Below are 25,427 nucleotides of genomic sequence, written 5' to 3' on the forward strand. Positions count from 1 at the left end.
TTTCCTCTTGGCTGGGCTGCCTCCCCCTTTCATGGCCCTGGGAGGTTGTTCTTTTAGATCCAGACCCTTGCTCTCCTCTTGCTTCTCTGGGGCCTCTCTTTCCTTTAGCCATGTTTGATCTTCTTTTTGCAGGTCAAGATCACTGTCCTTGATAAAAAAAATGAGAACTGCATGGTGCCTGGCGCTTTGCCTCTTTCAGTTGTCTGTCAACCTCATGAAGTCGGCCCCAAGCCGACTCCTATTTCTGTCCATTGCTTTTTCCAAATATAGCTTTCAAAACGGTTTTTTTGACCCTCTCCTCAAAGCACACATCAAGATAAATTCCAAATGGACTAAAAAGTAAAATATAAAAATACAACCAAAGGGAACTTTGAAGTAAGTAGAATAGAAATCACATCCCCGGAGGGAAAAGAACTTTCAAGGGGTGGACGCGCTAGGAGAAATGAGACTTGATAATATATGAAAATTTAAACTGAATTCACAACAATGAAGAGACTGGATGCCACAGAGCCTTGGAAAGTGTGTTTGGGAAATATGACAGACAAATGGTTATTGTTATGAAAGTTGACAAGAAAACCATTAGGACCCCAGCAGATAAAGGGCAGGAGACTGAGCAGATCACACAGAAGGAAATATAACTAGTAACAAAAATATGTTTAACCTTCTGGCAGTCAGAGAAATTCATGTGTAGACAACAGGATGCCATTATCACCCACCACATCTTTAAAGAACATGTTTAAATGATCATACGTGATTCTGGCAAGAGTTCAGTGACAGGTGCTCTCAGAGGCTACTGGTCGGAGTATAAATGGGGACAAGATTTTTGGAAAGGAAATGACATTTGGCACCAATAGCCATTACCCAAAGGAAGGACAGATCGGCACACAAAGATTGTTATTAGAGTGTTATTTAATAATGGCCAAACCCAAATATAACCTGAGGGGTCTATTATGTAAATGATAGTTCGGTGACGTGAAGGAGTGCTGTCCTCATGGCTGTCCTCACAGCCGTCCTCACGGCCGCCCCCCCCCCCCCATACTCCTTTGGTGCGGGCAAGGTTGGCAAAGCAGTGCTGGGTTCGGTGTTGGGAACGATGATTCCTCTGCCTCAGCCCATGTCTTCGGGGTTCGTTTTTCCTCTTCTGTACAGTGGGGACAGGAAAAGCTTCCCCGTGTGGCTCCCTGTCAGACTGCCCTCAGGAGCGAGCAAGACAGTACACGTGGCGACGCTGGACACAGTGTGCTCCCCCTGCAGGTGACGGTCCCCTTCTGAGAAGCGAGATTCAGCCAGGCAAGGGCCCAGGAGTGAGTGCGTCAGGGAGAGCACGGGGCCTGGGCACAGGGCAAGTGCCACTTGGGCGGGAAGGTCCAGCCACCCCATTTCTCAGCCTCCAGGACACTTAAGTAAATTTGCCTTGGACCCTAACCAGCTGCCTGTCTCAGCCTCTTGGAGATCGTAGATGAAGTTTGGGGCACAGAGAAGAGCACTGGTAGTGAGTGTGGTACAGTTGGTGAATTAAAAATAATTCAGTATAACTGGTGTGTGACATGAGTGCAGTGCCCCTGTACCGGGGCGGGAGGGCACCTGGTTCTCCTCCTGCCACATCCCTGCCATGGAGTGAAGAGGAGTAAGCAGGCCAAGAGGGAGCTGCCCCCCGCAGGCGCATCCCCAAGCGCTAGACCATTACCAGCTGCTAGAGACCTCAGAATTTCTTGCACTAGCAGTGGTCAGTCCACTTCCTTCCTCCTAAAGACAGAATCCACCTCCCTGTGCAGACCCCTAAGCCCAAGGAGGGCTGTTTGCAGGGAGGTGGAGGTGCAGGCTGGGGAGTCTGCTCACGTGTGCACAACGCTTCTCGTGGTGTGGGGTGGGGATGGGAGTGGAGAGAGAAGGGAGCCGGGCTGGGGCTGTCTCTCCTCACAGCACCACGGCTCGGCACAGATCTGCAGGAGGCCGGATTCTAAATTCAAACCTGGGTCCCCAGGTGGTTTTTCAAGGGAGAAGAGAATATATTTTTATTTAACAGCTTGGTACCTTGATTTATAACTCTCAAATATTTAGAATCCAAGATTCAGACATGTGGTATCTGGACTTCCATTTGAAATTTTGTCCCTGGCCCCACAAGCGATGGGGCTGGCCTGCATGTATGTGGGGGGCAAGGGCTGCAGATGAGGCTGAGTAGGCAGAGGACAGACGGTGAAGGGTCTTGTGACGGGTCTTTGGTATAAAGGTCACGTCAAGGAGCTCGGACTTCATCCTGTGGACTAAACAATAGCAGAAGCCAAAGAGCTGACTTGTCACCAGACATATGACACGTGTGACTTCATTGTCATAGCCCCAAAATGCCATGAAGCAGAAACTATTCTTATTTCCCCTACTCTATAGACGAGGATAATAAGACTTAGATAGGATAAAAACATAGGCCAGGAACACAGAGTGAGCAGTTAAGGGTTCAAAAACAGACCTGCAGAATAATTGGGGCAGCTCAGGCCGCAAGCAGGGTGGGGTGAAGCTTGAAGGTGGGAAGCGTATGGTCGCACGGTGAACCAGCGCAGAAGCTGCAGATTTGGTAGTTGCTTAGTCCCCAGGCAGGAGGGAGAGGGCAAGGTCACGGGAGATGGATCACTAGGTTTGGGTTGCTGGGGAAGAACAGTGGTAGTGGATCCTCAGGGGAAATAGACTGGATAAGAAAACAAGCCTCTTGGGCCTGGGTTTCTTCAGCAGGGGACTGGACCACATGCTCTTGAAGGTCTCTTTTTGTATGACTGTAATCTGCGTTTTGAGGGTTGGTTGTCTGGAATACTATAGAATATGTCTGCACAAAAAGAACATGGTTTATGTCTAGCAGGCACCCAAGTATTTGTGATCTTTGTGATTTGCAATCATTAGCTTTGAAGTATCTGCATCTGTAAATAGCTTCTTTTCGAGCTCTTCATTTTGCTTCTAGTTCTGTTCCTGTGTCACCTTGCCCTCCCTCCCATTTTATATGCCATGTGTGTGAACATTTTCGGGGTATGTCTCCTCTGTATTCTAAATAAGCACAGCAGGTATTCTAAGCCTCTTTTTTGGCTCTTGCTCACATTATAATCATCCTACCATGTGTTGAGGTTTTTGTATACTACCCTGTCTTTTCCACTGAGTTACAGATTCCTGTTGGTTTAGGAAAACAAAAGCAAAAACCAGACCCACGCGCTGAATTATCCTGACAGGCTGTCTCCGTGGGCAGTGGAAAGCCACTGAACATTCTAGTCCTCCTGAGAGTGTGCAGGTCAGACCTGTGCAGGGAAGGGAAGGAATTGAAGGTGGAGGTGGGCAGACCTGGTAGCTGTTGGGGTGACCCCAGGGAGAGGGGGTAGCCTGTCCCAAGGCAATAGCAGCCGGGAGCCCGAGTGAGTGCGCCCATCCTGCTCTGGGCCGCGGGACACCAGCCCAAGGTCAGCCTCTCTACTCCCAGATCTTTCATCTCCTGAGGGAGAGGGAGGAAGGGGCTGTGGAAGGAGACCTGTCCAGGGAGGCACCTTCTTCCCAGAAGCTTTCCCCATTGCTCCTGGCTGTTGCATCAGCGGGAGACTGGCGGCTGCACACCCATGAGCTGGGTCCAGGCTTGACTGAGGCAGGGACATTCCTGGAGGGGGAGGGACTCGACAAGGAATGCAGTCCACAGCTGGCCTTGAGGAGAGGTTTGACCATTCTGGGGCCAGCGTCATGGGCTGGCTTTATAGGCCTCTGTGTTGTGTCCTGTGGGGCAGGGAAATGAGCTGTGAGAGGCCTGGGGCCAAATTTGGGCAAGCCTTCTGGGACAGGGCTGCGTTGTGGGGCCGGGCTTGGCAGGGTCATCCAGTGGGGGAAGGCTCCGTCGCCCACTGCCCTCCTGCAGGGAACCAGAGGGAAAAGCAGGCTTCCCCGTGTGAACGCGTGTGTGTCTGTGTACTGGCCTGCGTGGCATCCGGCGTTTCCGACCACACCCTCTCCTTGCCTCTCCACTTCTGTGACACTGGCTCACAGACATAATAGACAAGACTTACTAAGCTCGCGCTATGTGCCAAACATGGTGCCAGATGCTTTTGCAAAGTGCATAGCACCTCGTACAATCCTCACAACAGTCTGGGAAGTGGGTCCTGTCATCCCTGTTAGGCCCGAGGAAGTTGAGGCTTGAAGAGATGATGTGACTGCCCCCAGGTCACACACGTGTCGAATCAGGATGCGAACCCTGGTTTTCCAGACTCCAAGGCTCCTGCTCTTTCACTCGCATCCCTATCTGTCTCATGGTTCCTCTCGGTCTCCCCCAGGTGCCTCTGCTTCCACCTGCCCCCTTGACGTTGGTGGGTATGGGGTTCTCATCCCTTCTCACCTGATACCCGAGATTTTTTTTTTCCTTTCCAAGTTTTTATTTAAATTCCAGTTGGTTGTCCAAAGGATACAAAAATGCTGATTCGAAGGGGCACACACATCCCAATGTTTATAGCAGCACTATCAACAATAGCCAAAGTATGGGAAGGACCCAAATGTCCATCGACAGATGAATGGATAAAGATGTGGTATATGCATGCAATGGAACATTACTCAGAAAGAATGAAATCTTGCCATTTGCAACAATGTGGATGGAAGTAGAATGTATTATGCTAAGGGAAATAAGTCAGAAAGCTAAATATCATATGATTTCACTCATGTGGAATTTAAGAAACAAAACGGGGGGAAGAGAAGGAGAAATAAGATAAAAACAGAGAGGGAGGCAAACCATAAGAGACTCTTAAATACAGAGAACAAACTGAGGGTTGCTGGAGGGGAGGTGGGAGGAGGGATGGGCTAGATGGGTGATGGGCATTAAGGAGGGCACTTGTCGGGATGAACACTGGGTGTTCCATGTAAGTGGTATGTTAACTAACTTGGATTTACATAAAATTAAAAAAAAATAAGGAACAAATGATCATAACTGACCTCAGAAATACCTGTATTATTGTCTAAAAGCAAAACAGATAGATAGATAAAATTCCAGTTAGCATACAGTGTAAATTTAGTTTCGGGAGTAGAATTTAGTGATTTATCACTTACATACAGCACCTGGTGCTCATCACAAGTGCCCTCCTTAATCCCCATCACCTATTTAACCCATCCTGATACCAGAGATTCTTTTTTTTTTTAAGTTTATTTATTTTTGAGAGAGACAGAGACAGAATGCGAGTGGGTGAGGGGCAGAGAGAGAGAGAGGGAGACACAGAATCCAAAGCTGGCTCCAGGCTCTCACCTTTCAGTGCAGAGCCCCACGCGGGGCTCGAACTCATGAGCTGTGAGATCATGACCTGAGCCAAAGTCGGTCGCTCAACCGACTGAGCCACCCAGGCGCCCCACGATACCAGAGATTCTTAATCAGAAGTCAGCAGATCCCTTGAGTTCGGGGATTCTGTGAACCTCTGCAAGGGTTGCAAAATGTAATGTGTATGTGCCTGTATATGTTTTTCTGAGAAGAGAAGCCATAGCTTCTATTTTAGGAGACAGGCTGGTACTTGATATTTTATGGCTGGGGAAACACCGAAATACCCAAATCATATCTTAGTCTTGTTGTTCCTCCTTTCCCTGAAATTCCTAAGGAGACTCTGCCTCAGGACAGTGACAGATGGGGAAAAATAAAACAGAGCCACTGACTTGTTCCGTATGCCAGTTCCCAGGGCTCTCACGTAGGGCTCCCTGGGACTTGAGACCAAGTGCAGGCCTCCTGTCCCTGTGGGACCTACATTTTTCCCCTGAGGCAGGGAGCAGAGGCCAAGATCAGGAGCTGGGCCTGTGCTGCATGGGAGCAGGGAGTCAAAAAGAGAGGTGTGTGTGTGTGTGTGTGTGTGTGTGTGTGTGTGTGTGTGAGAGAGAGAGAGAGAGAGAGAGAGAGACTTTTTGCCTTATCCCAGTAAATGTGACACATTCAGTACCCTCAAACCTAAGTGGCCAGGTCAGCTGCTCCTCCTCCCCGCTGAAGCTTTTATCAGATTTTCACAGAGGGTTTGAGGTGATAAGCTCATTTGCCAGTTTTGCATAGTGGTCACATATGGGGCTTCAGACGTTTCAGAGAGGGTGTCACGGAGAGAGCCAGATTCTGAAGTTGGATCCAGCCAGACCATTTCCTCGCCTCTCTGGGCCCCACTGCCCTCCGTGAAATGGGATGTGGGGCACCAACCAGGTGACCCCTACTCACCCCAGAGCTGCTGGAGGCAGAGGGGAGGTCTCATTCCTCCTCAGCTCCAGGCCCCAGACTTCCTGAGGTGGGAATGGTAGTGATGGTGATAAATAGCGTGGAGAAAGAACGCCCATCTTGGTTTTATGACACTCGGGTTTGAGTATTGGCCCAGCCACTTGTGTGACCTTGAGCATGCTACTTTGTCTTGGGATCTGTAGCTGTGAAGTGGGGGAGAATGGAGGAGATACAAATCAAGTAATGTCTGTGAAAACTAGCCTGGAGCCTCGCACACCCCAGGCTGTGCCTGTTCCTGGCTCTCCCAAGCAGTCCCTGTGCCCTCTGCTCTTCACGTGTGGGGGACAGGCACGGGCAGAAACCCCGGGGGAAGAACTCTTGGAGCCTGCCAGGCTCCGCAGAGGGGACAGGGGCCTGGCACAGGCTGGCACCTGCCATCCCTTTCAGTCCACACCTGGCCCTCCCAGGAGCGGTTCCTCCCCAGGTCTGCGTAAGATCTGGCCCATGTCCACACTTCCCTTTCCTACTGGGTACTGTATCTGACCTTGGGTCTGTGGGATTCTAAGAAGATAGAATTGAAAGAAGCAGATGACCAAGTAAGCCAGGATGGGCTGAAGATACGAAGAATTCAATGTGGATTCCTGATGTTCTGGTTTGGAAGATGGGTGGATAGTAGAAGAGAGAACACAGAAGGCAGAGCAGATCTGGAGAAACCAGAAGAAACCAGGTCCGTGTCCAGCAACAGCGGATTGGTTAAATAAGTTACAGTGCATCTTAGTGACACAATTCTTAGAAAACATACTTCTGATGTCTATAACATTGAGTTATACAGATGTATCATTTAATCGAACCTCTGTTGTAAGCCTCTGGATTTTTTTTTTCACTTTTATGAATAACACTGTAATAAACACCTTTTTCCAAAGGTCTTCACCATTCTGACTACTTTTAGAAGAGAAATATTGCAGTCAGCGGATATAAAAACAACTTTGAGGCTTTTGATACATATTGTCAGATTGCCTTTTATTTTTTATTTATTTTGAGAGAGAGCAAAAGCGTGCATATAAGCAGGGGAGGGACAGAGAAAGAGGGAGAGAGAGAATCCCAAGCAGGCTCTGCACTGTCAGCACAGCGTCCAACGTGAGATCTCGCTGTGAGATCATGACCTGAGCTGAAATTAGGGGTCAGCCACCTAACCCACTGAGCCACCCAGGTGCCCCTCACATCGTCTTTTAGAAAGGCTCTACCAATTTTACTCCTATAGCAATACCGGAGAATTCTACCTAGGTGTGCATTCCACCACAAAGTGCCAGGATACATACACAGAGACACATACACACACATACACATACTTTAGAGGATAACAAATATATATATTGCTTACTTCTGGGCTGTCTTGTTTCACGGATCTTTGTGTCACACACAGATTCTTATACATGTATCCCATATCTTAATAATTGCAATTTCATAATATATTCTTAACATCTTATTTATTTGTTTATTTAGAGAGAATGAGCAGGGGAGGGGGCGTAGGGAGAGAATCTCAAGCAGGCTCCAGGCTCAGTGCAGAGCCCGACAGGGGGCTCGATCCCACAACCCAGGGATCATGACCTGAGCTAAAGTCAAGAGTTGGATGCTCAACCAACTGAGCCACCTAGGCACCCCTGTTAATATCTAATTTTTAAATTTGGGGGCTATTTTACCTGTTGAATATTTTGGGTGGGTTTTTAGAATCCTTTTGGTAAATTTCAAAAGCCCTGTTGGGATTTTTCTTAGACTTCTGTTAGGCCTTCATTTATCAGGGAGGGTGTGCCATTGTGTTAATATTCAGCCTTCCAGTCTAAAAACATGGTTTATCTCCAATTTTTTTTCAAGTCCTCTTTTTATATCTCTCGATAAAGGATTGTAGTGGGTTTTTTTTTAATTATAGTTAAATTTATTACTCAGTTTTGATGATTTTGTTAGGATTGCAGATGGGATCTCCTTTGTATTGTATCTGGTGACTGTTTTCTGTTGGAGTACAGATCCCATTCCTAAATTATTCTGTGCCTTCTAAGTTTAGTTGATTGTTTTAGGTTTTCTAGGCGAATAACAAACACCCTGAAATAGTAGGTTAGAGTCCATGGCTTGGTAATGCCTCCAGTCTGCAGGATTACTGTGACTCTCTCCAGCAGTACTGAAGCCCAGTTGTAAGGGTGGAAAAGGTGGGTGAATGGACTGAGCCCAAGTTCAGGGTTTCCCTAGGCTGGGGCAATCGAAGAGCAAGGGGGCAGGGGACTGAGGGAGCTCACAAGAGAGCTGGTGTGATCTACTTCAGGGACTAGACCAGGAAGGGGTCGTGTACTGAACAGAAATGCAGGGCTGGGAACTGGAAGAAGGGAGTCAGGAGATGAAGGTGTAGCCTTGGAATGGATGCTGGGATGTCGCGTTTCAGAGCTGATGCCTTTCCCATATGGGACTGCACTCTCTGAGATCTCCACTTTGCTGTTAAAGAAACTGAGGTTCAGAGAGCTTGTGACTTGCCTAACGTCATCCGCCGCTAATCAGTGGCATACTATGTTCCTCTGTGCCTTACTAGCTCACGTTCTGTCCTTATTTTTCAGGTTCACTTTAGAACAGTTGACTGAAAGCAAGGAGACAGCAGAAGGGAAAGGAGGAGAGCCCAGCAGAGCAGATAGAAGAGAGAGGGCAGGGTCCTCGTGGGCCCCTCAGCTAGTTGCGAAGGGCAGGGGACAACTGGCCCACTGGGTCTTCGTGCTGATCCAAGAATCCCCTCGGACGGGAACAGCACACCCCAGTGCCCCACGCTGTGTGCCCCTGCCCTGCAGTTCACTCTGTGTCCACTATCATACACCGTGGCCCCACCATGTGCTCTCTGTTCCCCACCACCTCCTCTTGTGACTGTCATACATCCCGTGTCCCCCGGCCACACACACACACACCAGGTCATCCCTCTACCACGGTGTTTATTCCACACAGGCCCCACCTTGTTTCTCATTTGCCTGTACACACTTGGGGTCTGGCCACGCACGCACGTGGCCCCATCGCAAGCTGTGTGCCCAGCTCATGCCCACTTATGCTGTGTCTACAGAGTGCGTCGGATGGCTTCTGGAAATCTGTGGCCACTCGAGTGCCCAAGGAGCCCCCTGAGATTCGCATCCTCAACCCGTATTTCATCCAGGAGGCCGCCTTCACCCTCATCGGACTGCCCTTCAACAACGGCCTCATGGGCCGCGGGGTGAGAGAGTGGGGCCCCGGGAGAGGGCAGAGGGGAGCTGGGTCAGAGATGCTGTGGGAGGGGAGGACGGGGTGGCAGGGTGAGGGGCAGAGGGCTTGTTCCTCAGAAATGGAACTCAGCTCTGATGAGTGTCACTAAGGGTCTCAGCCTGACTCGGTCCTCCAGCTGAATTCTACACTTCCTCCCTCCCCTCCAGAACATCCCGACCCTTGGCAGTGTGGCAGTGACCATGGCACTACACGGCTGTGATGAGGTGGCGGTTGCAGGCTTTGGCTACGACATGAGCACACCCAATGCACCCCTGCACTACTATGAGACCGTGCGCATGGCGGCCATCAAAGAGGTGCCGGGCTGGCTGGGGGGCAGTCCCTTGGGCAGGGCCGATGGAGGGGTGTCCCAGCACAAAGGAACAGAAAGGGGTGAGCCAGCAGCTGGTCTGGCTGCCCAGAGCTCGCAAGAAGGCTCTGCCCTGCCCTTAGCTAAGTTGGATCCCTGAAGGTCCATCCCTGCATTCAGGTCTCTGACCACCGAGCGTCCTCTGTGCCCCTGAACCCAGCACTCCTTTCCTCACCCTTCTCCCCAAACTTTCCCTCCCTGACCCTCTCCCTGCCCTGGTCCTGCACCTGCCTCATCCTTGCTATTCCCAACCCTCATATGCTCATCCTGGCACCAGCTCAGGACCGTCTTCTCTACTGCAAGTCCTACCTTCCCCCCGAGGACTTTTGTGCCCCCTCAAACCACCCACAGACATTGCCTCTCAGTCCCTGTACCTCTTCTGCCGCTCCCCACCCCGCCCTCCCCCCACGGAGGAAAGCACTGAAGCTCTCTATCGCCCAGCATTGCCTCCCAAGTGATCCCTGTATTCAGCTGCCTTAATGTTCCAGAAGCATGCCAGGTCTCCCAGGCCATCAGTCAGCCTCTTCTGATGGCATCTCTGCCTTCACACCCAGGGCCCACGTAAGCCCCTCTTACAACTCCCTCTACCTCCACCACCAGCCTTCCACTGATGCCAGCCTGGAACCTGCACATCTTGGGCCAGCACTTCGAGCAGCTTCTCTGATCCCACAAGGGAATGAGGGGTGGAGGGGGGGTTGGAAGACGCCTCCCATCTGTGCAGATTCTATAAGTGTAGGGGTTCCCATCTCAGCCAGCCGTCCTTCTGCTCACCGCTTATTGGTGCGCCCTTCTCTAGCCCAGAGCCCTGTCCTCCCTGAAAGCTCCCCCACCCTCTTGTCCTGCGGGGAAAACGGAGGCTGCGGCAGGGACTCTGTCAGCTCCTGCTGGCTCGTGCCCACTGCACTCCTCACTCCCTCCCAGCCTGGCTTCCTCCTCCACCTGCCATGACTCCCACTAAGGTCACCAGTGACTCACCTCAAGGCTGCCAAATCCAGTGGACACATGTTTCCTGACCTCTCAGAAACATGCTTTATGTTGACTACTCCTTCCTCTTTGAAACTTTTCCTGCTCGGGCTTCGGAGTCAGTAATTTCTGGCGTTCTTCTGATTTCGCTCGCCAGTCTCTCTCATTCTCTTTCTCAGCGTCCTTGATTTCAGAGTCAGCATTCGCTAGGGCTCCATCCTGGACAGTCTTCTCTTTCCGTACACGTTCTGTGGGAGATTGACACCCCCATCCGTGGCTTCAGTTGCCATCTGTATTGTTTCATGCTTGGGGTTCACTCGGGCCACCTCAAGTAATGGGAAGTTATTGCAAGAATGTAAGAGAGACTTGGGAAACCAGAAACTGCCTTACGGCTGGGCCTCCTGTTGCCTGGAATGGGATTCAGGAATAGGGGGCCCATTTCAGGTCCAGCACAGCTCCAGAACTGTCTGTCTGACCCCATCACCTTCAGCAATGACTGGCTCCAAGCCTGCCTCCTGATTGCCAGGAGCCTGTTGGTCTTTCCATCTGTCTCTCTTCATGTATCTTCTTGCTTTTCTTGTCCCCTGCCAGCACCCATTCTGAACCACTGGCACAGCTTTTACCTGTCTCCTGGCTTCTCTTTCCTCGTATCTGTGGTCTCTTACATACTCCCTTTGTGTAAATTTTGTGTCGGCGTTTCAGGCAGAGGGTGAAAGGCTGTAGACACGGGCAGTAGCCAGGTCACTCAGGACTTTCTGTGCCATGGTGAGGAGCTTGGACTCTACTCTGAAGGCCAGAAGGAGCCATGGAAGGATTTTAGGCTGTAGATTAGTGCATAGTAGGCCACTGCACCGGCAGCATGAAATACAGGGGCACAGACTTCAGTACAGAGAGCAAACTGAGGGTTGCTTTGGGGGAGGTGGGTGGGGGGATGGCTAAATGGGTGATGGGCACTAAGGAGGGCATTTGTTGGGATGCGCATTGGGTGTTATATGTAAGTGACGATCACTGTTCTGCTCCTGAAACCAATCAATACTACACTATATGTTAACTCACTTGAATTTGAATAAGTAATGGAAAAAAAAAAAATGAGGGGCACTAGGTGGAGACAGACCTAGCTGGGAGGCTGTCACAGCAGTCTAGGCAAGAGATGAACACCCCTGACCAGGAACTTTTCAGTGTCAGTGAGAAGACAGAGAAAGAAACAGAATTTTAAATCCGCAGGGCCTGGGCTTGCCTCGGTACGGGAAGAAGGTAGAAGGGACAGCACCTTCCCTGAAAAGCCCTCTGGTGGAGACTGTTCCCTTTCTTCGGTGCGCCAGATCTCCGTTTTCAGGCCCAACCGCCCCCGCCCAGCCCTGTGAAACAGGCTGGCTTGAGGCTCCTGGCGTCTGCCGCACCCCCTTCATGCAGGGCACTGAGGAGGTCAAGCCATGACATCAAATGGCCTGGGTTCAGAGCCTGGCTCTGTGCTTTCCTTTCCTTACCAATAAAAAGGGTAATGACAGCACCTACTGCCTTGGGGGAAGATTAGACGTGGTGATGCTTAAAAGAAAAAAAAAAAAAAAAGGCCTAGCACATAGTAAGCACACATAAAGGTCCACCAGTATTACCAATATTAATGTTTTACCCCTGCTTCTCACTGTTACCTCCCAATGTCCTAGACGAGGATGCACTGGAAATGCTGGTGCCTGGGCTCAGGGTCCCTGCTGTCACCTTTAGTGTCTCCAGTAGGCAAGTGAACCAGGCAACACCCTGGCCCCACCACTGCTTCCCCTCCACTTGGCCCACGGGCCCATTCTCCAGGCCCAGCGGGAGTACGCGGGCTGTGGAGGGCAGTGGAGCAAGGATTGCATGTTGGGGGATGTGCAAGGGGTGTCAAAGGAGTTCAGAGGGGAGAAAAGTGAAAGGACAGAAGCGATAGGAAGGTGCAGGGTCACGGATACCAAGGGAGTAGCGTTCATGGACTGTCTGCCACGTCGGATGCCGTCGAGAAGTCCAGCAAGATGAGTACTGGGAAATAGCCAGTGGCTGCACCAGTGAGGGGGCCCCGTGGACGGTGGGGAGAGCAGCTTCCAAGGCCGGTGACCAGGAGCTAGACTGCTAGCTGAGCGGTGAGTAGAGGCGGTGCAGAGAGGACAGAGAGGCAGGCATGGTGCATAGGACGTGCTCCCGGGGAGCGTGGACGAGGAGGAGGAGAGGGACAGAGCAGCAGCTTGCCCGAGGCTTACACAGGCTCACAGAGGTCCGTGCCACCCAGCAGAGAGACCCCGTCTGGAAACGTCCTTTTGTGAGTTGTGGTCACAGCTGCCTGTTCAGATACAAAGCCAGCATGGATGGAATCGCCCAGGGAGCCGACAGGGTAGAAGTGTGGGCGGTTGGGGCAGCACTGGTGTTTAATGACTGGCTGAAGGACGGGGAGCCAGAGATGAAGACAAAAAGGGCTGTCAGAAAGACAGCTGCCTCCAGAATTCGGGGTTCTGCTGAGGCTGGGGACCCAGGACCACCAGAATTCTGCCCCAGCCCATAGATACTATAGACAACACAGTGCAGATAGTTCTGGTAAGCTCCCATGCCGTCTGATAGAAGGGAGAATGAGGAGGGATTTCCTGGTTCAAGAGAGCTACACCCCAGAGCCCACCTTTTTGTTTGCTTTTTCATTATGGACACTGTCAAACATGTTCATAAATACAGAGAATAACGAATTGTCAAGTACCTGTCACCCACATGCCTCAATTATCAGCACATAGCCAGTGTTTCATCCATTTATCCCCTCATGCACCCCTCCTCACTGATTATTTGGAAACAAGTCTCTGATATTGTATTGTTTCAGCCTTGAATATTTCAGTAACTTTCTCTAAAAGAGAAGAGCTTTTTGAAAAGTATTGCAATACCGCTATCACACCTTTAAAAAAATGAATAATCCCTTAACGTCATAAAAAATGTCTAGGCTTGGGGCACCCGGCTGGCTCAGTCAAAAAAGCATGCGACCCTTGGTTTCAGGTTCATGAGTGTGGGCCCCACAATGGGGATAGAGATTACTAAAAAAATAATAAACTTAAGGAAAAAAATGTCCAGTCTTCCACTGAGCTTTCAAACATTGGTGATTCCCAGTGGGTGTTCTTAAAACTAACCCATCAGATCGATTGCTTCTTGCTGGGGGTGATGGAGGGGATACATAAGCAGAGAGCAATGTAAGTTTCTACATTTGTTCAGATCCTGGCCCTACCATTCCTCTAAGCATCCATTTTCTTTCTTTCTTTCTTTCTTTCTTTCTTTCTTTCTTTCTTTCTTTCTTTCTTTCTTTCTTTCCTTCTTTCTTATTTTTTAAATTGTTTTAGTTTATTTATTTTGAGAAAGAGAGCACAAGCAGGGAAGGAGCAGAGAGGAGAGACAGAATCCCAAGCAGGCTCTGTGCCATCAACGCAGAGCCCGATGTGGGACTCGAACTCACAAACGGTGAGATCATGACGCGAGCTGAGATCCAGAGTTGGTCACACAGACGCTTAACCAACTGCGTCATCTAGGCGCTCCTAAGCTTACCCACAAAATCTGATTTCATTCAGTACATATTTATTGAGCACCTACTCTGTGCCAAACAGTCCCTGCCTTCAAAGAGAGAGTGTGCCAGAAGATGGACTTTTCAAGGAATGAGGGCAAATCACACTGCAACAGGGAGGGGGCAATTCACAGACAGCAGAATATAATGACAGAAGCCTCAAGGGAGCCAGAGGTTTTAGGGAGTTTGGAGGAACAGTTGTGTAGATGGACCAATAGAGAGCGGAAGACCCTGTAGACCTTCAGGTGTCATGGAGAGTGGATTGGGGGAGAGGAGAACAGTCCCCACTTGAAATGCATCTGGGGTACACTGTCCTTAGGGGCAGCTGGGTTTGTGGTTAGCATAAGAAGTTGAAGGGGAGGGGCGCCTGAGTGGCTCAGTTGGTTGAGTGTCTGACTTCGGCCCAGGTCATGATCTCACGGTTCACGAGTTTGAGCCCCGTGTTGGGCTCTGTGCTGACAGCTCAGAGCCTGGAGCCTGCTTCAGATTCTGTCTCCCTCTCTCTCTGCCCCTCCCCCACTCATGCTCTCTCACTCTCTCTCAAAAATGAACATTTTTTCTAATTAAAAAAAAAAAGTAGAAGGGAATACTCAGAGAATATAGGGAGTTTTGCCTGCGTTTTAGATTGAAAGGATCTGGCCAGGGGCGCCTGGGTGGCGCAGTCGGTTAAGCGTCCCACTTCAGCCAGGTCATGATCTCGCGGTCCGTGAGTTCGAGCCCCGCGTCAGGCTCTGGGCTGATGGCTCAGAGCCTGGAGCCTGTTTCCGATTCTGTGTCTCCCTCTCTCTCTGCCTCTCCCCCGTTCATGCTCTGTCTCTCTCTGTCCCAAAAATAAAAATAAACGTTGAAAAAAAAAAAAAAGGATCTGGCCAGTTGTACAAAGTTGACTGAATGAGAATAAGGACAGGACAGAGCCCTGCATCCTTAGCACCAGTAAACCGTGCTTGTTAACATCGCTGTGAGGCTTGGTGCTGACCAACCCAGCAGAGCAGTCAGGTGGGTACAAACTGTGAAAAGGCTGTCCACGCTCACTGAGTCAATCAGTTAGCCCTTTTTCATCAGAGACTTAGCCATCAGAGCCTCCTGGTGGGAGTACTGGGGACAGGAAAGAGCCTCAGCCTGGGTGCAGTCTTCCCCCAGGAAAGCCCCAGAAGGCAGCATCTTCCCTATAATTTCCACATTAACAGAAAGGTGAGCCTCTTGGTCTCGGGCCCCCTGGCTCCTCTGATCTGAGAGGCAGGATTTCATCAGCTGCCCCCAGGCCTGGAGACTGGATTGCATCAGGCCAGAGGATGACTAAGCCACCCCACGCGGTTCTCTTTCCAGCAGGGCCCACCCGCCAGGCCTGGGCCAGACCTAAGTGACTCACATTGCCTATCCTCAGGGTGCATAGGACCTAGGTGCCCTGGACATACGGTCAGACAAGGAGGTGCTGAAGTCTGTGGGGAACAAGGTTGGAAGGCCTACATCTAAGACTTGGAAGAGGAGAAGAGGCATAGTTCTCCCAGTGTGGGGAAGGAGGGAGGATGAACCGTGGCCCTTCTGGAGCATGGGAGGGTGGCGGTCAGAAGACGGCACTGAGCTCAACTCATCACATCTCCATGTCTTTCCTTCCAGTCCTGGACGCACAATATCCAGCGAGAGAAAGAGTTTCTGCGGAAGCTGGTAAAAGCACGTGTCATCACCGACCTAACCAGCGGCATCTGAGGCGGGCCCAGCACATGGCCACGGAGGTCCTGGCACCGCCAAGAGCAAGCAGCAGCCACCACCACCTGCCCACTTCATTGGCCTTGGTCTGGCTCTGCCTGAAAGGCACAGGAGTCTTTAGACCCCGAGAAGGACAGTGCCAAGTGGCCCCAGGGGTGGCGAGGCTTTGGCAGGGCAGCCAGAGCTGTGTCTGCCCAGAGGCCAGCCTCAGAGACCAGCACTTGGCCTCATTCTCAGCCTGGGTCCTTGAAGCTAGAGGGCCAGGAGGCCACCAGCCGTGCCCAGCAGGCCCAGCATGCAGGAGGTGGACATCAGGCAGCAGGGCTGCTGCTGGAATCATTTCTCCAATCAGTGTTTGGTGTATTATCATTTTGTGAATTGGGGTTGGGGGGAGGGTAGGGATAATTTATTTTTAAATAAGGTTGGAGATGTCAACTTTGGTCCACTTGCCATACAGAAAGAGGCCCACTAGGGGGCCTATCGGGTCTAGGTACCAGTGGGCTCCCTGTAGAGTAGGGGTGCCATGACTAGCCTGGACCCTACTCGGGACTACAGGGGAGGTGGGCAAGGTCTCATGCCAGCCCTCTCCAGCTCATGACACTGTTTGGCCTTTCTTGAGGAGAAGATGGGGTATTCCCATTCACCAGCCCCTAACTACCCCACAGGGAAACCCTGGAGCCATCATTTAAGCCAACAAGACAGCCCCTGGGTTAAGCAGAAAGAACTACAGAGCCTGGGAGATGGGGCCTGGCCCAACCTGATGGGAATAGCGCCCCCGCCTGGACTGACCAACCTGGCAGCTGTTCTGGACTTCAGCAATGAGACTGTCAGGTCCTTGGGTTCTGCCTTTAGCTTGGACCAGAGGGAAGTGAGGCTCAAGGACCTTACCCAGGCTGTGGCAGCCATCCTGGAAGCAATAAAGCTCTTCCCCGAATCTGGCCTCCTCTTGCTTTCTCTGACTTTCCTGGAAGAGGCAGGAACCTGGGGCCTCAGCAATTATGTTAAACTCAAGGGCCATCTCTCTAGCCCACGCAGATTCCTGGGTCTCTTTCCCTTCTCGTGTCAACTGCTGGACACGGATAGCTACCTAGGGGCCTCCTGAAGCCTTTCCCATCCTACAAAGTCCTACACCCTGTTTGCTTTAAGAGAAGCAGACCAAAGGTATAAGGGCATGCCCCAGAGTCTACCCTAGTCCTCCTAAAGGAGCCACTGAAGTCCACAGCCTTACGATAGCACCTCTGAGTCCCCAGAACCCCAGTTCTGCAAGCAGGGACAGAGATTCCTACAAGTACAGGAAAGATCTATACTGAGCCTCTGACACAGGCTCAAAGACCTTACCTGCTCCTGGCACCCCAGGCTGAGCCCTGGGGAGAGTATGTCCCACCCCAACCCAGAGCACAAAGGGTCCCCTCTCCCCACACAGAACAGGAAGACACAGCCCCCTCTGGGCACCCTCAGGTGAACATTAGAAAGGCTATCCCCACCCCCACCCCCTTAGAGCGCTAGAGTCTGATCCCTCCCTTTCCAGCATCCCCAGGCAGGCCTGAGAATGGGACAAACATACACCTGCATCTGAAGTCATGGAGTGAGCTTCAGAGCTGCCACTATGACAGGCTGGCTGGCCCCCTCATCTCTCACCTGCCATCCCAATCCAAGAGTCCTTGCCATCCCAAGGACCACCACCTTCCCACCTGCCCCCTTACTGCCGTGCTTTGTCCTCAGGCAGAAGCCTCCTCAGCTGAGGGGAAAGCAAGACCCTGAGAGGCACACCCAGAACTCCCTTGGGACTTTGCTGGCAACTGGGCACAACTCCAAAGCACATCATGTTCTACGGGAATGGCACCCCCTGGAGTTGTACAGGGCATAGGCTGCATGCCTACAAGAGGCAGCCACGGCTGATAAAGCTCCAGGTTGCAAGAGGCAGCAAAGAGAGGATCTACTCACTGCGTGGCCCCTGTCCTACCAGGGTCCTGTCAAGCCTGCGGACAGCCACCACCAGTTTTCTGTGGTCTGGCTTCTGCACAGAAACTGCTCTCACAAAAGCTGTGGTTCTCAGCCCCGGCCATATGCCAAAATAACCTGCACCGATTGGGAAAACGGCACATGTCCACCCCAAGATTCTGATTCAGGTCTGGGGTGGAGCCCAGATGTGGGTGGTTTTAAAAGGTCCACAGGTGGTTCTGATGCATAGTCAAGGTACAGCTGGTCCACACACGTCCCCTGAGCACTTTCATCCCCACCCATGGCTTCCAATTGTCAGTTGGTCAACAATTTCCAAATTGCCATCTCCACCCCAGCTCTCTCCATGTTGCTGCAGGCTACAGATTCAGCTACTTCCTGAACGTCGCCGCTAGGGTAATTCACAGGTCCTTCCAACTCCACACGTCGGACACTGAACTCGTGAGCTCCTGTCCTCCACATGCCCCTCCTCCGGGAAGCCCCAGCTGCCAGATGCATCGCCTCCACCTCATCACCCAGGCCAAAGGCATACCTTTGTCCTACCTCTTCACCCCATCCAATCAGGGATCAATTGAGTTTTCAAGAAGGTGTGCTCGCGAAAGAGGCTTGCAGCCCTCCGCTAGCCCCACACTCTGCCTCAGGCTCCTCTCTCCCCAGCAGCCTCCTCACATATCCCCAGACCATCCACCCCACTGCGGCCAGTCTCTGAAATGCTTGTCTGGTCACACCATTCTCCTGCCTGAAACCCTTCAGTGGTCCCCAGTGCCACACGGGTAAAGGCCAGACTCTAGTATGACACACAGGATCTGGCCTTTCCTTACCTCTATCCATGTTACTCACTCAACCTCCACCCCACCTGCCAAATTGCCGTAATTAGGCACCTGAAATACTACCCTCCAGCTGCTACCTCAAAGCCTCCGCGCATGTTTCTCCTCTGTGACCCTCCCTTCTCCAGCACGGGCACCCGCGCCTACCAGCACTGCCCCTGTGGCGCCCCGGGTGAGCAGCGGTGTTCTCGGATCTGTCTCCACTCCAAGCCCCGGGCAGTGGGGGCCCTGCGGCAGGGCGGCTGGAGCAGGGTCAGGCCCCCAGGGCCCCAGCGCAGCGCCTCACCAACATGACGAGTTCCATGGGTCCGCTGGGAGAAGTTAGCGGTGGGCCAGACAGCAAGGAGCAGCCACTGCGGGCCGGCCAGCCAGGACCCCAGAGACCGCACCGACTGCAGGGCCCTCGGCTGAGGCAGGGACCGGCCAGTCCCCTCCCTCCCCGCCCTCAGCCCAGCCTCCCGACTCCCTACTTCGCGTGTCTACAAACTCTGAACGCCCAGTTCCCGCGCCTCTCCGCCGCCTGGGTTCTTAGCTCTGAGTCCCAGGGTCCCCTCCCAGCGTCTCCTCCCCCCCAAGCTCTGGAGACCTAGGGCAGCTAGAGGGGGGGGCGGGGGGACTCGATCCCAGCAGGTGGAGTGGCCAGGTGAGCCCTGAAAGGTGGAGTTGGGCGGGGGCGCTCTGGGCCCCACCCCAGGATCCGGTGACGCCGGGGCTGGAATTTGACACCGGATGGCGGCGGGCATGAGGCTGCTGAGGGATGGAGTTGGGCCCGGCCCCCAGACACGGCTCAGGGGCTCGGCCAGCAGCAGGTCCCTCAGGCCCCAGCCTTCACTGCGTCCCGGACCCGGAGCCCTGCACCTCGGTAAGCTGACCTGTTGGCCCACCCCTGTCCCAGCCCTGGGGCTAGGGGGAGCGGGCAGGATGGTTCCCCTCCACTCCTTTCTCACATTCTCTCTCCCTCCCCTGGGCCGGAGGCACAGCCCTCAGCCCCTCCCAGCCCCCTCGGTCCCCCTGGTGCTGGTCGGACTGCGCTAGCCCGCTGTAATGTGAGGCTCCTGCTGCCGCTACAGGGCACAGACTGGCTGCCAAGGCCACGCTTTTGGCTAAAAGAGGCGCTGCCGGGTGCACAGCCTTGGGCATGAGCCTTTTAAGCTGCGGGGAAAAGCCCAGCACTGGTCCCAGGAAAGGTGCCTAGAAGAACACGGAGCAGGACCCCTGTGGTAAGTATCTGGCTGGCAGAAGCAGGGCAAGGACTGGAGCACCACCAAGTGGCCCCAGGCTGCAGAAGGGAGACTGGACCTGCCCTGCCCTGCCCTCAAGAGACCTGCTCCTGAGCTCCCCCTAGTGCAGGGGGCCACTAAGGCTGCCTGGCCCAGGTTTCCCTCCATCATTGAAAACAGTTACTAGCTTGGCCCGTCAAGGCTCGATTCAGTTAGCAGAGCACACCTAGCACTGGAGGACCACACCAGTGAGGCCTGGGGAGATCTGGCCCACAGGTATGCAGACGTTCTGTGGGCTATGGGGTGGGGGTGGAAGGTGACAGCTGGGACCCAAGGGTAGACCAGCTAGTGAGGACTCCAGGGCCCCAGAGGGGTGTATGGGAATGCCAGCCAATGTGGGTTCACCAAAGGTTGGTGGGGCTCAGGAAGGATGGTTCATGGGGGGAAACTTATAAAAGCAGGGCCAGGTTTCCAGACCTACAGGAAGCTGGAAGGGGGACAAACCTGGACCAGCTCTCAGAGACGAGGTTGAAGTGGAGGCCTGGCTGGTCCTCCTGGGAATAGCTCAGGCCTGAGTATTTGAGCAAAGGGAAAAGCCCATCCACCCTTTGAGTCAACAGGTTTGGCAATGCTGCCCCCTGGTGGCCATAGGGAGCCATGCCCAGGCCCTATGTTAGAGGACCCATCAGCCACCATCATGGACTAGCTCTTGAGGGACATCTGTGGCAAGAAGACAGAACTCTGGCAGCTCGGGGTGCAGACTGAAATCTTAGAGGAGCAAGGTGCTGCAGTGCTGGGTGGGCAACACAGGCTGAGGCCTGGGTCTCGCTAACATCAGCTAGGTCAATAGCAAGCACCCTAATTCTTCTCTAGGCCATAGTTTCCTGCTCTGTGACACGGAGAAAAAGCTCCCTAGTTCCTTCTCCAGCTGCTCCTGGAAGCTCCAGCTCTGTAGCACAGGGCCGGAAGGTCCTGAGGAAAGAGGCCTTGTGACATTAGACAGTCACTGAGCTTCTCTGAGCCTTATTTGCTCAGGTGGAACATGAGGATTCTGCCATCTACCTCATGCAGTTGTGAGAACTGAAAGAAGGAACAGGTGCAAAGCATCAACACATAGTTAGGTTCTTGATGTAGTTACTTCTCCTCCTGGGTTGGGTCTGCCTTTCCAAGCCCCTTGTTCCTGGCCTGAAGACACTGAAGTGGAGCGGTGGCCTGCTCTCAATGTTCCGAGCTGCCTCAAGAGAAGGGGGCGTGTGTGTGTGTGTGTGTGTGTGTGTGTGTGTGTGTGTGAACAGGTCAACTGCAGCTGATGGGAGCTCCTGGTATTGACAGAGATGGAGCCCAGATGTGGAGGCCCTTCTGTGCTGCCCCACTGGCCCCAGCTTGGGCGGCAGGTGAGTGGTTCTCCCAGTGATGCCACTGGGTATTGAGGAAAGGTGGTCTGATTGGGGAGAGAACGCATGGCTTGGCCTCGGCAGGCGGGTGACAGAAGCGGAAGGGGAAATGGTCAAGGAGGGACTAGGAGTAAGTAGGAAAGTCAGTGTCCTCAACTGACCTCTCCCCTGGGCTCCCTGAAACCATGGACCCATTGTCCTCCTATCTAAACCCTTCCATAGCTCCCCCCACCCAACTAAGAGCCCATCCTGCCTCTGATCCCTGCTGCCCCAGCCAGCCCCTTCCCGAACTCCCTACACCCCAAGCTGACCTCGGTGCCCTCTTCCTCCCTGAGGCTCCACTTTTCTCTCTGTGCAGTCTGCCCTGTGGCCAACCCTGGCCGCTCTGGCCCTGCTGAGCAGCGTCGCCGAGGCCTCCCTGGGCCCCGGGCCCCGCAGCCCCGCCCCGCGCCTCGGCCCCGCCCCGGCCCCTGCGGCCCCCACCGGCCACCTGCCGGGTAGGTGAGAAGGCGAGGGGGGCGGGGCGGGGCCGGCCCGGGACCCATCGAGTGACTCCATCTCATTGCAGGGGGCCGCCAGCCTCGCACGTGCGGCGGAAGAGCTCGGCGGCCGCCGCCCCAGCCTCCCCGGCCCGCGCCCCAGCCACCTGCGCCCTCGCCCGCGCCTCCCCGCGGGGGCCGCGCGGCGCGGGCCGGCCGCGCGAGCTGGGGGAGTCGCGCGCGGACCGCGGGGGCGCGGGGCTGCCGCCTGCGGTCGCAGCTGGTGCCGGTGCGCGCGCTTGGCCTGGGCCACAGCTCCGACGAGCTGGTGCGTTTCCGCTTCTGCAGCGGCTCCTGCCGCCGCGCGCGCTCCCCGCACGACCTCAGCCTGGCCAGCCTGCTGGGCGCCGGGGCCCTACGGCCGCCCCCGGGCTCGCGCCCCATCAGCCAGCCGTGCTGCCGACCCACGCGCTACGAGGCGGTCTCCTTCATGGACGTCAACAGCACCTGGAGGACCGTGGACCGCCTTTCCGCCACTGCCTGCGGCTGCCTGGGCTGAGACCTCGCTCCAGGGGTTTGCGGACTGTACCCTTACCCGCGGATCCTCGAACCTGGGGCCTTCTCGCAGGAGCCCGCAGGCCGGCAGGTGGGGGGCCCTGGGCCAGAGATGGAGGCCTCAGCCAGGTGAGTGATGGCTATCAGCCCTGGAGAGATGGAAGGACGACTGACTTGCGGCCCCAGGGTCCTCGCCCTGCAAGTCCCAGCCCTGCAGGCACCAGACAACCTCAGCTGTGGAGACCTTAGGATCCACTTCTCACAGACTCTGGCACTGACCAGGCCACGGACCCAGGACTCCTCCTCTGGAGAACTCAGCAGCTCTGAAGTCCCAGCCTCAGCCCAGGCCCTGGGGGGTATGGAATTGGAGGAGACACATTGCTGACATGGGCCTGTACTCTTTCGTGGTTGCTGGACCCCTATTTATTATTCCTAAGTTATTTATTTACTTCTGTGGTTTGTCACATCCTTTCCTGGGCAGTGGGGCTGGATGGGTAAAAGCAGCTGGATGGAGATCATGCACTGGCCATCCCACTCACTTCAGGCTGACTCAGCAATCACAGGCCTGTGATCTCCCATTGCTTGCCCCCCCACCCAGCAGCTCTGGGACACGGGGCATAGAACACAGGCAGAGTGGGTGGCAAAGGTGTGTTCACCAGTCCTGAAAGGGCAGCTCACACCCCCCTGCACAGTCCCCAGCACTTGGGACCTGTAGTTACCGGTGGAGAAAACTCTATCCCTGTGACATCAGGCATCCTGGGGGCCTCACAATGTGTAATGACACAGAAAACCACACATTGCCCCACCCCACTGTCACTAATCTGTCCTACCCTCCAGGGCACCCTAATGGGTGCATACACTGCCTCTGCTTGTAGACAACCCAGCATGGGGAGCTCACTACCCACATTCCATGAAGCCACCCAGGGCAAAAGAGCATTTGAGAAGGCTGAAGGTGGGGAAGAAGGTGCAGCGGGAGGCTGGTTTGGGAGAATGAAGCAGAGTGCATCAAGGGATAAGAGGGCAGGAAAGAACTGAGGTTCCCCCCCTCCCCAGAGGGACCTGCATTTTGAGTGATAAACAAAGATATTCATTTATTCATTCAACAAATATTTACTACCTATCATATGTCAGACACTAGGTAGACACCAGCAATACAGAAGTGAAAGGGACATGATCCCTGCCCTTAAGCTTAAAATCAGGAGAGACAGACAATAAATAATTACTTAAATAATTATTTTTTAAGTTCAATTTGGCAAATAGTATGAAAAAGGACAAGAAGCTAAGCGGTATACACTTTCACCTGGAAGGAAGGAGAGGTTAGTGCTGACCCTGGCCTTCCACAGTGCCCCCGAGTAATCTTAAAAGTCCATGCAATCCTGAGCTTTCCTGCATGTCCTATGCAACCCTGTTTCCTGGGTCCTGTGAATTTGTCCAATATGATGTTCTTTGGCAATAAGACATACATATGGAAAGGCTACTGAGTCTGAGGAACCATGGGACATCCGGAGGGGCTGTCGGGAGGAAGGGATATGCTGGTCTGGAGCTGAGGAGGGAGGTCTGGGCTGGAGATTAATTCGGCAGCTGTAAGTACAAGGGCAGTAGCCGCAGCCAGGGGCGCATGAGAGCACCAGGAGAGTGAGCCGGCTGAGGCCGCCCCCCGCCCAAGGCATCTGACGCTGCGAACCAAAATTCCTTCCAAACTAAGTGCCTGCTTTGGCACAGGTGCCCCTTCACCCAGGCAAGAGTGAGGGCTGTGTGCGTTCTGGGTCAAGGAGGAGAAACAAGTCTGTGCTTCCACTCTTCTGTGTTTACTGCCCCAGTTCTAGGTGCTCCCCAAACTCTGGTGCTTTTGCACTGCCTTCAAACACTCCTTTGGTGTTTACCTCTTTCTGCCTCCAAACTGATTCAGGATCCTCGGTCTCCTGCGCTCCCTACCTCCACCTGAAGAAAGTGGCACCAGTACCATACAAGTTTGCAGACACTACCTGGCCTTGGTTGAGGGTGAAGGGGGCCATCCTGTCAAGTGAAGGGTCACTGGGCCTAGGGAGCCCCTGCTAGAAAGACTTGAAAGCCTAGCCTAGCCCCCAAACCCTCCAGGCCCTGCCCTTCAGTGGTCATCTCTACTCTCAGAGCCACTTAAAGGAGACCAACTGAAGGCACCTCTGACAATGTTCATAGCAAGAGCCAGTTCAGAACCCAAGCCAAAGGTACTGGCTCTCAACAGTCCCCAGATTGCCAGTCCTCAAACGAGTAGGGTCCTTCCAACTCAAGGCTACGTTCAGGGCCCCAGAGAGACTGTGCCCAACATCTCACAAAGTCCCAGATGAAACAGCACCTTCTCCACGAGAAGACACGTTCCTGTAAGAACTGGCCTTGGTGTGCAGCTCACAACAACCCAAATCCCTCTTTTAAAAAATAAGGCCATTTTCCCCAAAGGAAACAAGCTCCAGAACTGCAGTGCTCTGCCTGCAACTTAGAGGCATGATCTACACATGATCTTACCAGGCAGAGCACTTTCTACTCCTGAAAGCCACAGGTGGTTCTGGTTATCTCCATTTTTGACTGCAGACTTTGTTTCACATTTGCAAAACTACATCGTCCATTTGAGTATCTTCCCAGAACTAAGGTACGGTGTCCTCCAAAGGGGTATCACGTCACCATCTCTTGTAAGAAAACTATAGGCAGCTTTGAAAATTACAGCAGCTTCAGGGAGCACCCAAAACTTCCCTCTAGATTTGTTTCATCTAGGAATTGAGGTTTGGGGTTCCATGTGCTCCCCCTGCACTTGCCAATGGCTTTCCTCCTCTCTTGCCCAAAGGTTGCCCTATTTCCCCTGCCTAGAATCCGTATGACAGAGTGTATGTGCACTGGCCGACTCACTGAGGTCTCTTCTGGGAAAGGGGAGGTTGCATAGAAAGCTGAGGGATCTGAGAAAAGATCTAAGAGTCTGTG

General features: G+C 53.4%; 2 protein-coding genes across 5 annotated transcripts in view; both read left to right on the plus strand.

Moving 5' to 3' along the window:
* Positions 1 to 16,188, plus strand: part of ST3GAL3 (ST3 beta-galactoside alpha-2,3-sialyltransferase 3) — a 198,573-nt gene extending 182,385 nt beyond the window's left edge. For 2 of the 4 annotated variants that reach the window (XM_027059410.2, XM_027059411.2), the window contains 4 exons: positions 1,150 to 1,254; positions 9,270 to 9,416; positions 9,613 to 9,759; positions 15,952 to 16,188. In XM_027059410.2, coding sequence (XP_026915211.1) covers positions 1,150 to 1,254; positions 9,270 to 9,416; positions 9,613 to 9,759; positions 15,952 to 16,041 — 489 coding nt within the window. In that variant the 3' untranslated portion in view covers positions 16,042 to 16,188. The remainder of the gene's footprint in view (positions 1 to 1,149; positions 1,255 to 9,269; positions 9,417 to 9,612; positions 9,760 to 15,951) is intronic. The other 2 variants (XM_027059412.2, XM_027059413.2) reach the window with 1 other exon arrangement.
* A 3,368-nt stretch (positions 16,189 to 19,556) lies between these two features.
* On the plus strand, positions 19,557 to 22,923 carry ARTN (artemin). The gene is made up of 3 exons (XM_027058199.2): positions 19,557 to 19,689; positions 21,777 to 21,938; positions 22,010 to 22,923. Exons 1-3 carry the CDS (start codon positions 19,557 to 19,559, stop codon positions 22,477 to 22,479), a joined length of 765 nt encoding a protein of 254 aa, XP_026914000.1. The 3' UTR covers positions 22,480 to 22,923.
* The last annotated feature ends 2,504 nt before the right edge of the window (positions 22,924 to 25,427 follow it).

This window comes from Acinonyx jubatus, chromosome C1 (genome assembly GCF_027475565.1).
Source record: "Acinonyx jubatus isolate Ajub_Pintada_27869175 chromosome C1, VMU_Ajub_asm_v1.0, whole genome shotgun sequence".
Taxonomy (NCBI): Eukaryota; Metazoa; Chordata; class Mammalia; order Carnivora; family Felidae; genus Acinonyx; species Acinonyx jubatus.

Bases quoted from the DNA above. Each gene is read 5' to 3' on its own strand.
- ARTN (XM_027058199.2), top strand. From the start codon at position 19,557: ATGGCGGCGGGCATGAGGCTGCTGAGGGATGGAGTTGGGCCCGGCCCC. The intron at 19,690-21,776 runs GTAAGCTGACCT...TTCCTCCCTGAG, and splicing joins ACCCGGAGCCCTGCACCTCG to GCTCCACTTTTCTCTCTGTG. The intron at 21,939-22,009 runs GTAGGTGAGAAG...ATCTCATTGCAG, and splicing joins CCCCACCGGCCACCTGCCGG to GGGGCCGCCAGCCTCGCACG.